The sequence below is a fragment of the Echeneis naucrates genome, chromosome 3 (genome assembly GCF_900963305.1).
Source record: "Echeneis naucrates chromosome 3, fEcheNa1.1, whole genome shotgun sequence".
Taxonomy (NCBI): Eukaryota; Metazoa; Chordata; class Actinopteri; order Carangiformes; family Echeneidae; genus Echeneis; species Echeneis naucrates.
In genome coordinates this window covers 21,545,663-21,561,284 of record NC_042513.1, presented here as the reverse complement: position 1 = coordinate 21,561,284, position 15,622 = coordinate 21,545,663, and the positions used below count along the sequence as shown (strand labels likewise).

The 15,622-nt window shown below is 39.7% G+C and overlaps 1 protein-coding gene across 4 annotated transcripts in view; it reads left to right on the top strand.

Moving 5' to 3' along the window:
- Positions 1-11,167, top strand: part of esrrga (estrogen-related receptor gamma a) — a 53,758-nt gene extending 42,591 nt beyond the window's left edge. For all 4 annotated transcript variants that reach the window (XM_029498017.1, XM_029498016.1, XM_029498018.1 and 1 more), the window contains 3 exons: positions 6,029-6,135; positions 6,226-6,388; positions 10,430-11,167. In XM_029498017.1, the coding sequence (XP_029353877.1) occupies positions 6,029-6,135; positions 6,226-6,388; positions 10,430-10,674 (515 nt within the window). In that variant the 3' untranslated portion in view covers positions 10,675-11,167. The remainder of the gene's footprint in view (positions 1-6,028; positions 6,136-6,225; positions 6,389-10,429) is intronic.
- The last annotated feature ends 4,455 nt before the right edge of the window (positions 11,168-15,622 follow it).

The following is a 15,622-nucleotide window of genomic DNA, read 5'->3' as shown; positions in this document are numbered from 1 at the left end:
ACCACACAATCCTCTGTCTATGTCTCGCTCTCTCTCACTCTCTTTTACACACACACACACACACACACTCCCTCACAGAGCAGTCATCTCCACTACAGCAATGGGAAGATTTTAAGTGTTAATCTTGCAGTGCTGCTGATGGTGTCTAATGTATGCAATTAACAGTCAGCCAGAGCTGAGGGTTTGGTAATTAGCTGGCTGTTCACACTGATTAGAGGCTACCGCAACCCTATGACTGCTCTACGCTCCCCCAGGCCGCACAGAGAAAAAGGGGGATCTGGTGGGGGAGAGAAGGGGAGGGGGAGGGAGAAAGAAACAGAAAAGGAGATGTTTTAGCCCACAATAAGAGAGACGGTGAAGGTGGAGGGGGTGATGTGCATTTTTGGTGAACGTGTCCCTTAGAAATAAGCTAATTTGGCACTTGTTCAGAAATATGGTAGCTATTGTCCATTATTCAATTAGAGTGAAGTCAACCAAGCCAACTGAGATTAACTTCACCAAAATCCAACCAACATTCAACAACACCGTTCGAAATAAAAGTTATAAACGAAATAAAACTGTTTCACAGCATGACTGCGAGTAGTGACTCTACTTTGACTTTTGTGAATTTAAAATAAGTATATTTGACCAAAAACTAGACTGTTAAATTAAAAAAAATGTAAAAAATTAACTAACGAGCAAGCAAACTTGACACTTTCATATAAAATCATGTACAATGTTATTCATAATCTAAGCAACTATAAACAACACCTATATATGTGTGATTGTGTGTGTGTAAGGGGCTGTGTGCCCTGTGTGTCTCTGTAAGCCCTCCTAAATTAGCTGGTTCTCTGGGTAGATTTGTTTCCATCTCGTTGCGCATCTCTGTGTAATTGGGTCAGCTGGTGGATGTCTTTGTGTGTGTGTGTGTGTGTGTTTGAGAGAGAGGGTGAGTGAGACAGAGAGAGAGCATTTGCCAGTGTGTTTTGTGTGTTTCTTTCTGTGTGTGTGTTGTTTCAGCATGGCCAAAGCCATCACAGGAGGTCCATGTTCATTTGGGCCGGCGTCTGGCCGTATGGTGCAAAACAGTTTGAGATGTGCAGACACACAACAACACACATTCACAAAGCATCGCACGGGAGCACTTGCATTGAGCAGCATGCAACAATGTGCACCTTAACACAAATTTTAACACAAACGTGCAGAAAGTGAAAAAAAAAGAAAGTACTGAAGCAGCCTAACACACTGTGCATAACAAACAAACACACACACACACACACACATGCAGGGCAGCGATGTGTTGGTAACTGTTGGAAATGCAATCTCTATCTCAGTGGGCCAGTAGACTTAAATCTGTCCCCTGCAGAACAAAATACGTCTGCATGCTGCACACAGACAATCTAATATTTTCCTCTCACCTATGATGAACAATGACACAATCTTATAACAATTCCCATCACGGCTCTCATGACTTCTTTTAAATGCCTCCAGTTAAACCGATCAAGGACAATATACCAAATCGAACCATTTTTACACTATAAATATCTATTACACTAAAAAAAGGTTCGTTAGTTAGTTAAGCTGCCAATTTCTACTATTACAGAAATTTCAGTTTAGCAGTGAAAATTGTAGAAAGTTTAGTTTAACATCAGACTGTGCTCCACAATCTCACCTCTCCAAATTCAGGTTTTGACAACAAAAAACAAACATGTGCTCCATAAAATATGGAAATGCAGGTGTTGAGAGAGTGTTACATGTATGAAGCTTATTCCTACAAGACTTGATAAGTGTGTGAACCTTTGCTGCTAAATCATTGAGACAGATGGAGAAGTTCTCTGTTAAATGTGTCCTCAGGAGTTAAGTCTTCATCACAACTCTTATCTACAGGCTGGATTATATGAGAGTAAAGAGAGTAAAATATTTCATTCACATCATGTAAAAAGTGGCCTTTACAACTGGCCTATTCTGTATTAGCTAGTCTCACACTTTGGGGGGGTAGTTGGCTCATTCACATCATCAACTGTTCGACTGTCCTGAAATGAAAACCATTACTGATTACATTAAAAGCAGTCGTGTGTTTGCTGTTAAATTCAGTTTGTGGCATTAATAAAAAGCTGTAAGATGTCAGGCTTCCAAGATGAAATCATTGCCAAGCACTAAATTACGGGTGCAATAGACTTACAAGCTAATATCTTGTAATCATCAGAGATGTGATTTACTTTCACCTCCTCAACTTTACTTACAGTCCCAATTTTTACACAGTAAAATTTTGACTCCAGTGACAGAAGACAACTTGTGTGAATAACTGCAACCACACCAGCACTGCAACTAGTTTCTGCACCTGTCACATTAATCCACACACACACACTTGACTTCTATGATGCATCTGTTATTTCAGACATACGCAGCCTCTGTACAAACACACAGACTAACATGCACATGCACAAACCTTCACAAATGCCACAAAATGCATACACACCGGTGCACACTCATAAGCATCACAATCGGTTTTCACTCGTTCCCATTTGCCCCGTAACCACAAGAAAACAAATATAGGCCTTCTGGACTTGTGTGTTCGTGTGGGTCTGTGTAGCAACTGGGGTGTGAGAGAGGGTTATCTGTGTGTGTGTGTACGCGCGCACACATGTGAGCCAGACTGTTGTGCGGTCTCGGGTGTAAACGTGCAGTCAGGACTCATTTGGCAGACAAACAGGCCGCAGGGTGGCGAGGGAATCGACGTGTGTTTGTGTGTGTTTGTCTTTATGCCTGTATCTGATAGAGCAAGAGAAAAAAGAAAGAGAGCAGAAGAGCAAGCAGCAGAGGTTAAGTCTGCATGACTGCACTGCAGCCTCTTTCTGTCAGACCGATATATGGCACATGCAAACACACATACAGTATTTCTGTACACACAGTCTCCTTCTCTGTCTGCACCACTATAGGCACAATGGAGCCTCCTAATATTCTGGCCTAAGTCTGTATATTTAGCCAAATATGCTAAGAAAGAGTCTGGATGGTTTTCACCAAACATGGATGTGCTCCACAAAGTTTTATGCCATTACAGCAGACAAACAATGCAGGAAGAGGGCAGTGGTGAATGGTGAAGCAGAAAACTGACACCAAAATCAGTAGTATGTGTCCAGTAAGCGTGTCGAAGGAGCGCAGTTCTTTTCCTGACACGTCAACATGTTTAAGCTTTGAATTTAACTGTGGTTGTACATTACTCTGCATTTAGCTCAGCCAGCAATCGCCACAGCAAACTGTAAAACACACACATACTTCTACACACGACATGCCCGATCAACAATAGACAGAGAGGAAATGTAATTAGAGCCAAATAGGGAACCTTCTTTTGTCAAGTGAAATCACAGGTATGAAAGAAAGGTCTCCACCCCTCCCACCACCACCGCCATCTCTCCTTCTAAGAACTCTCCTTTTTTTTTTACTTTCTTCTCTCCTGCATCTCACTCTTTCTCGTGCTCTCTCTCCCCCCCCATCAATACCTCTCTCTCTCCATCATCAGCACTAAATTCCCATTGATGTTTCTTTTCTTCTGCTGTATCGATCGCTTCATGAGAAGGAGGGGAGGAATGGAGGAAGGGAAGAAGGGAGAGATGGCGTTATCTGTTAATTAATTTGTCCTGAAGCCGGCCGCCTATTAATCAGACAGATAAGAGGCATTGGATGGCTGAACGGCACAGACAGGCTGGTGGGGAGGGGAGGAGGTCGGGGAGGCACATGTACACACACACACACACACACACACACACACACACACACACACACACACACACACACACACACACACAAACATACAGAAATGCAGAGACTCATAGAAACACGTATGGGAATGTAACCATACACAAAAAGTATAGACATATCTGAAAGAAGATACACAACATAAACATACACATGTTTACAAAAACACACAAAATGCTTTGACACTCCACACACACACCTGCACAAACACAAACCACATCCTGATAAAAATCATTGATGTTTCTCAATAAGAAAAGGTCCACTTTCGGCTCAATAAATTAATCACTGGGGTTTTAATTATTGGTGTTTCACATGTGTGCATGTGTGTGTGTGTGTGTGTGTGGCTTTGCTTGTTGATGCTTGTGTGTGTAGTATGAGTGCTTAAGATGGAGATTTTAATTGAGAGCGGATTTGTCCAAACACTATTATTAACAAATAGTCATGCAGACATGCTTGTGATGCACTTTTCACGTAATCTGCACTGCAGATTACCAAACGCACACACAGAGACAAGTTAAAACACACAACCAGGTAGACCATTACATGATGTTAACCCTTCGCTCATGTCTGCTTCTCTTCTCTTGACTCCAGGGTTTGAACAGATTCAATAAGTGTGAGTGTGTGTGTTTTAATTTTAGCAATGCCAGTGCTTATTTCCCCATCCCGTGATGAGTGGTGAAGTCCTAAGGCCCCCGCCACTCCGCCCCCAAGACATCTGCCTCTTTGAATGAGATGTGTGCGTACATGTGTGCATGTGTGAATGAAGACCCCCTTAAGAAATTCACCTCTAATCCCTTCTGATGATTTCATTAAGTAGAAGAAGATACTGCCAGTTGGCAGCGATACTTCTCCCTTCACTGTGGTGTGTGTGTGTGTGTGTGTGTGCGTGTGTGTGTGTGTATCAATCATACACATTTGGATTCATTCCAGTCTATTCCTATATGATACTGTGTGTGTGTGTGTGTTTGTGTGTCTGTGTGTGTATGCAGTAGTGTCTATATAATAATGTCAGTATGCATTTGTCATTGTGTGTGTACGTGTGTTGGAAATGTTAACAGTTGTAGGTAGAAAGAATTAGAGCACATTACAAGTAACAATAGCCTGCAACCTGGACATAATGAGACGCCTGTCATTACCCATCAACACACTGTGAGATAAGAGCCCCTAACGCACACACACACACACACTTATATAGCACAGTTACCAACTCAAGAGGAGACACATTGAAGCAGGTGTTGCTGAAGAAATATCCTCCTTCTCGTGTGCCTGCTTCTCCTGGCAGGATGCTTCTCTCCAACACACACAAACACTGTGGAGGGCTGCAGCAAGGTCTGACAGGTGTGCTCACATGGGCCACTGTCTTTGCCTCTTCTATGAAAGCCTGCACACACACACTTAGGCAGACAGGCAGGTGTGAATGGACAGGTGTGTGAAGCAAGGACAGCTGTGAGGAAAGGTGTGAGCAAGCAGGTGTTCCATTAAAGAGACAGATAGAAAGAGGGACAGAGAGCGACGGCAAGGAAGAGATGGGCGCACTTAAGTAAGAATGAAATGACAATGTGGGTGCTGTAAATAAATGAAAAAAAAAAAAAACAGCTATCAAAAACAAAAGTTGAAGAATAAACAATCAAAAGAAAGTAGAAATGCCCACAGACCAACTTAAACAGGACGAACAGGTGGATGCATCAAGATGTTTAGAGAAGAGGAGGTGGAGCCAGGATCAGACACACAGATGCTCAGTGGTAAACAGACACTGGACGATAAAAAGGAATGGATTGTGAGTGGACAGACAGACAGATATAGACATAGGCAAATAGAAAGACATGGATTGACATCGGAGAAAGCAGTAGTTTTGAGGCCAAAGCAGCAATTAGTGTGTGTGAGTATGTGTGTCTGTGTGCGTTTGAATGGTGCAGCAAGGATTGCTAGCATTGATCGGTTGAGGTTGTGTCAGAGGGAGATAAGGCCTGCCTTTCCCCAGAGAACAGCCCTGGGCTCAGGGGAGAGAGGAAGAGGAGGTGGAGGAGGACTCTGGTCAACTGGATGGATGGAGGGTGTGTAGGCAGAGAAGGGAGGAGGTTTGATCTTGACCCTCACCAGCTTCAAATCAGACTTTATTCTCTTTCAGTACCTTTCTTCTTCATTGGTTTCACTCATTCATTAGACTTTACCTGCATTACTCTGCAGGAGATTCAGTAAAATGATATCTGTCGTTAGACAGACTACTTGACTCTGAAGTGTTTTGGGACAAAATTTTGGAAATAAAAATCTTCTTCTTTTCTTTCTATCACAGGTTTCTCCACGTTGTCTTTGGCAGATCAGATGAGTCTACTGCAGAGTGCATGGATGGAGATCCTTATCCTGCGTGTTGTGTACCGCTCGCTGTCCTTTGAAGACAAGGTTAGTGTGTTTGTTGTCACGTTTGTCTCTATATCAAGATGTTCATAGACATACAGAACATATCAATTTGCAACCTTTCCCTGTCTTTAGCTGGTGTATGCTGAAGACTACATAATGGACGAGGACCAGTCAAAGCTAGCTGGACTTCTGGATCTGAATAACGCCATCCTTCAACTGGTCAAGAAATACAAATCTATGAAACTAGAGAAGGAGGAGTTTGTCACTCTCAAGGCCATTGCTTTGGCTAATTCAGGTTTGAAATTCTGATTTCACTGTCTGAGTGTGTTTATTTTGTGAGCATTTCTAATCCTAGAAATCTCCAGTCCCATGGGACTCATTTAAACTGAATCATCAAAGAATGCTTTCAGTACTCTGCATCCAAACATACATGGCACATACTTTCACACACACGCACACACACACACACACACATACACACACACGTTTGTTTGTTTTTTTTCCTCGTTCTAACACCTGCACTTATCCAAAGTCCTACTTTGTGAAAGACCATAATAGTTGTATGATAACACCTTCAATGCTCACACATATTTCACATATGCACACTCACACACACACACACACACACACACACACACAGATCTTCAACCCGAAGCCCACCCCCAAACAAAGTGACGACCCCTTTTACAATTAGCATAGTCGTCTCTTCAGATGCCTGTTAAATATGGTGAAATCATTAGAACCCAAAGTCTGTCGATAAAGCCCCCTCTCTGATGTGTCCAGCTGCATCGACAACTGACTGACACACACACACACACTATCTCTCTCTCTCTCTCTCTCTCATACGCACACACACACACGCCCTCTTCCTCCCATGACCCGTCTTTTGAACTTTGTCTTGGAAACCGGCCAGCTCTTCAGTACTCTTTAATTACAAGGGGGGAGCTGTCAATACAATGTGTTTAAATGGGAGAATGCAATGGGAGCACTTTGAATGGGGAGGGAGGGGGCCTTTTGTTCAGATTCTGCCATCATCAACACACACACACACACACGCACACACCAATGTAAGTGGTGTGTGTTCATGAGTACTGAGAAGTGTTTGCTTGCACACATGTAGTATCTGCTGTCATACACATGCAGAAAATATTGATATATTGTTTTCCTGTGAGTAATATGTGACAATCAATCTTCTAGCTCTGAACATGCATGCGCACATTTGTGTCTGTTGTGTCTGGAGTATGAATGCTGCTGACTGAAAGCTGAAGAAACCAGCTGGAACCTTTGACTGGGACAAATATTGATGATGATGATGAGCATGAGTTATTTGGTGTTGCATGGTCCTTGTTACTTTCAAGCCTACTGATGTCCCAGCTGAGGTCAGAGAGGTGGTCTGGCTTCCATATTGCTGCAACTGATTTCAAAATAAAAATGAATATCAATACAACAGATTCAAAATCTGCTCACTAACAAGAATAGTTCATTTTCAGGGGCAAAAAGTTGCTAGTGAGTGATACAGAGGAGTTATATAGTATGTTTCATTATAATAGGAACATGAAAAATTCCAAAATGAAATAAGAATGCAAACTAAGATTAAAGAAAACATATTTATTTTGCTGTTACTGTTATATTTCATCTATAAGGTGTCTTTATTATTCAATAAAGATATTAAATTATTTTACATTTCACATCTCACATTTGAAATGGAAAACAGAGAATTTCTTATTTATAAAAACATAAAACGATACATTGTTAAATTTATCAATATTAATGCAGATGAACTAATCATATGCTGAAGGCTGATGACTAGTTCCTAGTCTGTGTCCAGTTTTATTCTGAAGCAGGAAATAACATGTTGTTTAACTCTCTGCTTGTTAATCAAACCTGTCACCCCTCAAACATTTACCCCACAGCTGAGAAAACTCATATTTGAAATAATCATTCTTTTAACTGATTGAAAAGGAAACAGCTGACACCCAAATAAGAATTTTGCATCACTGGCCAGACTCTAACTGCTCTTCAAGACAACAGAATGCTAGCATTAGCATTTTGAAGGGCACTGACACTAATTAATTCACAGGATGCTAATCGTCTGCATTAATGAAGCCAAGCCTTAAGAAATGTTAGCAAACGTGCCCCACATGTAAAGGCAGCTAGACTGGCCATGGGAAACAGGAGGCGTGTTTGTGTGTGTGTGTGTGTGCGTGTGCATGCGTTCACTCATGTATGTGTGCATTGTGAGTTCCATGTTAACGTGTGTTTTAACAGCTTCATGGGCTTGTGCTCATTAACGTCAGCTGTTTTACTTGGGAGTGTCCTGCAGGTCACAGCACAAGCAGCAGCCGTGTCCACCAGCTTAAATACCAAACACATATTATTAATCAAAAACTATTTGAAACTCATTAAACTTCAGTTTAACTTATGGTAATTATAGGCTGTGCTTCAGGAAACCACTTAATATAAATCCAAGAATAAGGAGGAGAAGGGGATTGTTTTTTCATTGTTCCTGACATTAATGCTCATTCAATTGCAGCATTTGTACATGTGCATTATGTGCTTGTCCAGTTTTATTATGCTTGCTGTTTTACTTTGTATTACGCTCATTTATGTCCATTATCATTTTACAACCAGTGTATGGGGCAGCTGAATATTTGGCCTAAAACTGTTCAGAGCAATAATGACAAAAAATGTTTTATACTGACTGAATTATTCGATATAATTATATGATACAGGGATATGGAGTGATTATATTGCATCCTTTTATTCACTCTGATTAACCTTTAAGAAGATATTTGCCCCTTCCTCATCATTATTGATAATAAGACATCAGCAGAATATCATCATACAGAAAAGTAAGATAAAAAAAAAAAGTGACAAGTGGTCACCCACTCTTATTTAAACCAGGAAAAAAAGAAGACGACCAATAGAAGCTGAGTTTTTTATTGATCCCTGTGGAATCCAGCCCACTGTCTGGTCCTGCATACTGATACATGTATTACACTCTATAGATCCAACCCTGTGTATTTGATTGTGTTTGTGTATTTAAGTGTAAGGTGGCCGTGTTAACACATTTTATATGAAATTTATTTTCTCCTCCCAGTATAATATTTTTTTTTTTCGCTTGTCATTAAATTAATGTGTGGATCCATACTTTTTTCCCAGTGTGTGTGTGTGATTGTGTACTTTTGTGTTTAACTCCTACACGTGTGGATTGTGTGAGCATGTGTTTGAATGAGAAGCATGTTAAGGGAGGTGTTTGCCAGATCTCAAGTCAATACAATATGACAAAGGCCAGAGTCACAGACAAACAAGGCAAAAACCAGGGAGCTGATTTAAAACACAGACACTTAGTCCACCAGTGACATTCAGTAAACAGACGCACATCATCACTTACATTACCACTCTGACATGAGTGACATGTCAGTTACATATTCTCCCAACTGTACAGTAATTTATCAGAATCCCAGTAAGTCCATGTATTTATTTATTTAGGTTACATAAAGTGGCTGCATTAGATTGTGTTGCCATACTTGCAAGCTGTAGTGTTTGTGTGTGTGTGTGTGTGTTAATGTAGGGGTGATTTGGGGGTTGCCTATCAATAGTTGCCTTGTGATTATTATTTAACATGCATGTAGTCATTGATTGGAGACATTGATCGGAGGTGGGGAGCTAAAGGCCAGCTCACATTAAGACTTTGCCTCCCTGAGGGGCAATATGGAGCATTATTACTGAGGGACATTCTCAGCCTTTACAGCCACAAAGCTGAAACACTCCTTGCATGCCAGCTGAAAGAGAGATTACAGATGTTTGCTGCACGTGCACACACACACACACACACTGTCTCTGCTTCTCTCCATCATTCTACAAGTGTATTTCTTTTTTCTCCGCCCACTCGTATCTTTGACCGTCCATTCATCACACCCACAGATCCACTTTTTAAAGACAGACAACAGAGCAGAGCCACTGTGGAATTTAAAGCCACATTACTGGACAGTTTTAACTATAAACTCTGGGTTTAAATGTAAAAAATGGAAGCAGGCATTCAGAAAGGATATGTTAGGAAAGACTTTACTCATTACTGAACTTTAATGGTAAAGTTTGACGATAATTTTTGTCACTCTGAAGAACGGATTGTAATGTTGTTGTTGCTTTTTGATTATTCTAATGATGTATTGATCAATTTATAGCCCAATGTACGAACAGGTATTTTGCTCTTTTGTAATATAGAGTATAATTACTCCTATTATGTGAATACAGTTTGGAGCCCTGGTCATCATATATTATAACAGTGATTGTTCTTTTCATTGATGGTTTCTGTTGCTGCTCTCTTGTTCAGACTCAATGCACATTGAAGATGTGGATGCAGTGCAGAAGCTCCAGGATGTGCTCCATGAGGCCCTGCAGGACTACGAGGCTTCCCAGCACCAGGAGGATCCCCGCCGAGCGGGCAAGCTGCTCATGACCCTCCCCCTGCTCCGCCAGACCTCCACCAAGGCTGTGCAGCACTTCTACAGCATCAAGCAGGACGGCAAAGTCCCAATGCACAAACTCTTCCTGGAGCTGCTGGAAGCCAAGGTCTGAGGACAGCTGTACAGCTGTCTGAACCGCCTGAGCTTCACCTCAAATTCTAAACAGCAACTTTGAACGAACTCTTGCTCTTTTACACGCACACACTCTTACCCACATGCACACCCTCACAGAAATATGTCCCTGAAGTATGTCTGCTGATGCATCCCCCTTTGAATACACAAATAATCTAAACCTCTTACATGAACCCTTCAAACTTCACCATCTTTGAAAAAGGGCGCTCACTTGACCTTCTTTTGGGGAAAATGCTGATGGACTGACGTTACCCCCTTATTTCCGAGGGAAGATGATATTTCCTCATAAACCATGAACAATCACATAACAGTGATTCCTAACACTGATGATGGCAGAACAGTCACTTATGCATTTAATAACGATTAAGATGTTATTAATGACAAATGATTAGATGAGGACGAATTTAAAAAAAAAAAAAACTAAACTGAAAACTCTTCATTTTAGTCATGAGAGACTCAAGACTGCGCTCATCTCTTTTTCTCTCTCTATTTCCCCCAACAGATTTTTTTAAGTGTTCAAAAAGTAAAAAAGCAGGGGGTTGGAAGGGGGCTGGGGGGGGTGGGAGAGCACGAACAAAATATCAGCGTATTAACGTTTGTTGTGAAATTCTGTGTACAATGAGATGTGGATGGATGGACAGAAAGAAAAGAAGAGGAGACTTGCCCTGCCAAAGAATGGAGCTCTTCCATTCAGAGGATGCCAGCAAACTTAACCGTCATAACCCAAAACTGTTCTGGTTTGATCTGCCAGTGGCTTTCAGTCCTGAGCTTAAGAGTGCTGCTGGTTTTCTGCCCCATCGGTTATTTAAATTGTTGTGGTTAACGTAAAAACCGGCAGACTTGCAAGGATCAGGATTGTAAATACAGAGCTGTAAACACTTTCTGGTTCTCCCTAAATTCAGTTTCTGGTTTCCCCATGAATCCCGTCCTTCAATGACAACTTAACTCTTTGTTGTATTTGTTGAGGACCAGTGACCCTGGCCTCCCAGGCCTGTTAGTTTTACACAGTACCAGCAAACGGACAATTGATGTAGCTGAAAATGGATTCAAATATTCTAACCACGTGAGGATTTACTAACTGATACTAGTTTATCAGTAAAAGCATTATTTACAAATAACAGAAAACTTGATCTATACTGTCAAGAGTGGATTTCTGTGTGGCTAAAGTGGCAGATGTAGACTCAGTTAAAATGCTCTAATAGGGTATATATTTTTTTTCAAACACTCCTCTCGTGTTTGGACATTTGTTTGAAACATTGTCAGCTGCTCTTTGGCCCAGGTTTGCGACTATCCATGTACCGGTTAGTAGAGATTTCAGTCTATCAATGAGAATAGTGCCATTAAGAATAGTCCAGCCCATGCTCATCACCCCAACTGCAAAAACGTAAAAATGTCACAGCTGTACTTCCTCTCCTTGTGCCTGTGCATTCACAGCCTCCAGCTCATCTCAGTAGAGATATTTCTGTGACTCATTCAGCAAGTGATGAGGGAGCTTCAGTCACCCAACGCAATACAAACCAGAAGGAAAGGTGTGCTGACAAAACTGACTGAAAAACAACTATTGTTGCTTTAAAACTCCTTATTTTTACCTTAATTTATATCTTGAAAATAATCTTAGCCGTGATACCAATATTAGGGTTGTAAATAATGGTCATCCTGTATATGACTCATACCACGGCTTTGTTTTTGTTATTGGTGTCCTCTTAACACTGAATCAAGTCAATATGTCTTTCCTTTTTTCAGCTTGACCACTGTCAGCAACTATCATATATATATAAATATAACAAGTAATAATGTATTAACAAATCAGCGTTTATCTTAGAAACTCTGAGCAATAGTGGTTTTTAAAGGAGGGGGTTTGTGCTTATGGACTAAGTCTGCAATATTAACATAACGTGCCAGTCTTAAATTGGGGAGAGAGAGGTCGGGGATATGAGAAGAGTTTGTAGCTTCTCTTTCTCTCTGTGTAACTTGCCATAATCTATTAGATACCAGTCAACATGTTCTTGGGTAGTAACAGTGAGGCAGGGACAAAAATATGGAACAGGAAGGTCAGTGTGAGATTTCAGTGCTGCTGTGGTCAGTACAAGGTTCAAAGAGGTAAGCAGTGAAAAACTAAAATATAAACACTTAGTTTGCAGTTATCACATGTTTCTGATGTTTGCACTTTTTTTTTTTTTTTTTACTTGTTACTGGGCACTTTTAGCAGTCACGTTTAATCTTGGTCATGATAACACAACTATTCATAACACAATTTTTGTTAGTTTTCAGTTTAACATACATTTTTTTGGCTGTATAACAGAATGTGGGGACCACCAGAATAACCTGACTAAATTTAGATTTTTTACTGAGGAAAATAGTGCTAGCAAAAACCAAACACTACCCAAAAAAATCAAAAAATAAAAATGCATACCTAAGTTATAACTACAGACAGTTTTTTGTTGTCTTGCAATTGAGCTTTCTTCTTTTATTTTAAACAGAGAAAGGCGTTTTCAAGGGAAACATAATGAATATTATGTACCAAAGACTACCTTATCTAAAATCAAACTTCACTGGGAAATTCATTCCAATTTAAATCGTCTGTATTAGCATCTGCTAAATAAATGAATGAGATCTCAAAATTGCATTTTTTAAACTGAGTAATAAGTATTTCAGTGAAGCCCATAGATTTGACACAAAAAAAATTGCCTGCTAAATAATGGGGGGAAAATAAAGCCAACGAAAAACTGTCATACATTTACAGTCAAATAAAGAAACATTTATTTCATTGCTCTAACAAGAATTCAATAGTTGACTGATCACAGCTTTAACAGCTGAAGACAGTCTGTTGTTTCTACGTCATTGTTTATATAATTTCAATGCCAAAACATGTCATTTAGATGGCAGTGTAATCTAATATTAAATGGCAAACTATCACAGCTGAGAAGTGCTGCAGTTTAAATGTAGTCAATCTCTAACATCACACGCTCTGTATCAAACATCAACATTAGTAGTAAGGGGTATTTTCTCCGCCTTGTATATTGTAAATTATACAGATTATAATTCTAACATAAGACATTTTATTGGAAACAAAATTGAGAAAAAAGAAAAAAAATGTAGTTCAGCCTCGTTGTGTGTTTCATGTTCGCTGTTTTTTCTATCAAGAAAAAAGTTATTTTTTTTGTTTAGTTATGTTTTGTTTGGGATTTTTTTGTTTGTTTTCTGACTTTGTTTTAAAGTCCTGTTTCTGTTTTATCCCTTCTTCCTCTGTTGAGTCCTATACGGCAATGCTGTGTGCTTTTTCTTGTGGTGATTCCCGTTCTTGTGATGTGTGCTTCTTCTTTAGACGTTGCAACGTTGTCTGTCAGTCGGATCAGTCCACTGGGGGTCTGGGTACCAGATTCTCTCACAATGAACTGAACTGGATATAAGGCTCTTCTTCTAGGAACTTCTAGGAACTTAACTAGACCACCAGGATCAAATTACAGTATCCATCTTCACCAAACTATACATAAATAATTTAATATTTAGTATCTAAATGAGGAAACACCTTAAAAGTATTTAAAAGGGATCATTTGTGTAACTTTCCTGTAGAGTAAACAATATACTGTATATCTTTAGGTTTAAATAAAGATAAAATGAAAAGGACATTTGAGTAATACAGAACTGTAGGTGACTCTTTTGATAAACTCGCTGTATATAACTGCCTTCCATACAGCCCGGCTCAATCATTATTATTATCTTTATTGTTTCAGCAGGCAAAAGGATAAAAGATGGAGATGAAAGCTTTTTTTCCCCTTAAAATATATCTGTTGTTTCTTACTTTTAAATTTATTTCTGGCTATTTATCTTGCTTTAAAAAGTGAATCTGACAGATGTGGGACAGAAGACTATGTTACAGTCTTAACGGAAAGGCTTCACATGTTTCATCTGCTCATGCTGTTCCTCTTCACCATGAATTCATCACACTGTGGGGACGTGCTTCTGCACTCTGATGGAATTAAACCACAAAATCCAGATTTGACAAGAAATTTTTCAACAGTATTTGATAAACATATTATGATACTCATTGTACATCTTGATACGAGTCTATAGATTCATACTCCACTAAAAAGGCCCTAAACATGGACATAATGTTTTCAGAAAGGAAATGTGCAGGAAACATATTTCACATTTGCATACATGATATTTGCAGGTGAACTCCCTGATAAATTGTTGAGGTAATAACTTTATTCTAATTTAAGACTTTGTCATACCGTCGACTGTACATGAATCTACACGCAGATTGTGGAGGAAAGATTCTGTTGTCTTACTGTCCTCTTACATCTTACTGTCAGTTGTCAAACCAATCCTGTGCACTCCAGAACAACTCAACACAATGAAGGATGTTACACATCTCACTGAGATGATTAAGGCTGTGTTGAATTTGATGTTAAAAAAAAAAGAAAAAGAAAAAAGTGTATTAGGAAATGATGAGATGTCAGATATCCAAATTATAATCAATTATTTATCAGTGTTGATAAAGTAAATCTCTGCAAGTTGGGTTATTTTCACCAAAGTAGAGAAAGAGCAACCAGCTAAAATCAGGAGGGAGACTGTGTATTTCTTTCAGGAGTTTTGAAAGAACTTGCTGCTTTTAGCCACGGTATCATTTAGCTGTACAGGACAGAGATACTACTCCTTTATTTTTTTTTTTTTTTTTTATTAAAAAGCAATATTTTGATGACTGTGCAATGATAAGGCAAGAGTTGCACTTGATAGTTAAAGATCCAAACGCTGGTGTATCTATTGGAGTTATTGTGCTGTTAGTGTTAAAACCATATAAATAACAACAAACCAAACTGGTATTTTCTATGAGGAGCAGCATGGACTGTCTGGGTTTTTGCAGAGCTGTTGATTAAATGAGTTTGACCTCGTTTCACTTTGGGCACTGTGTTACCACCCTCATC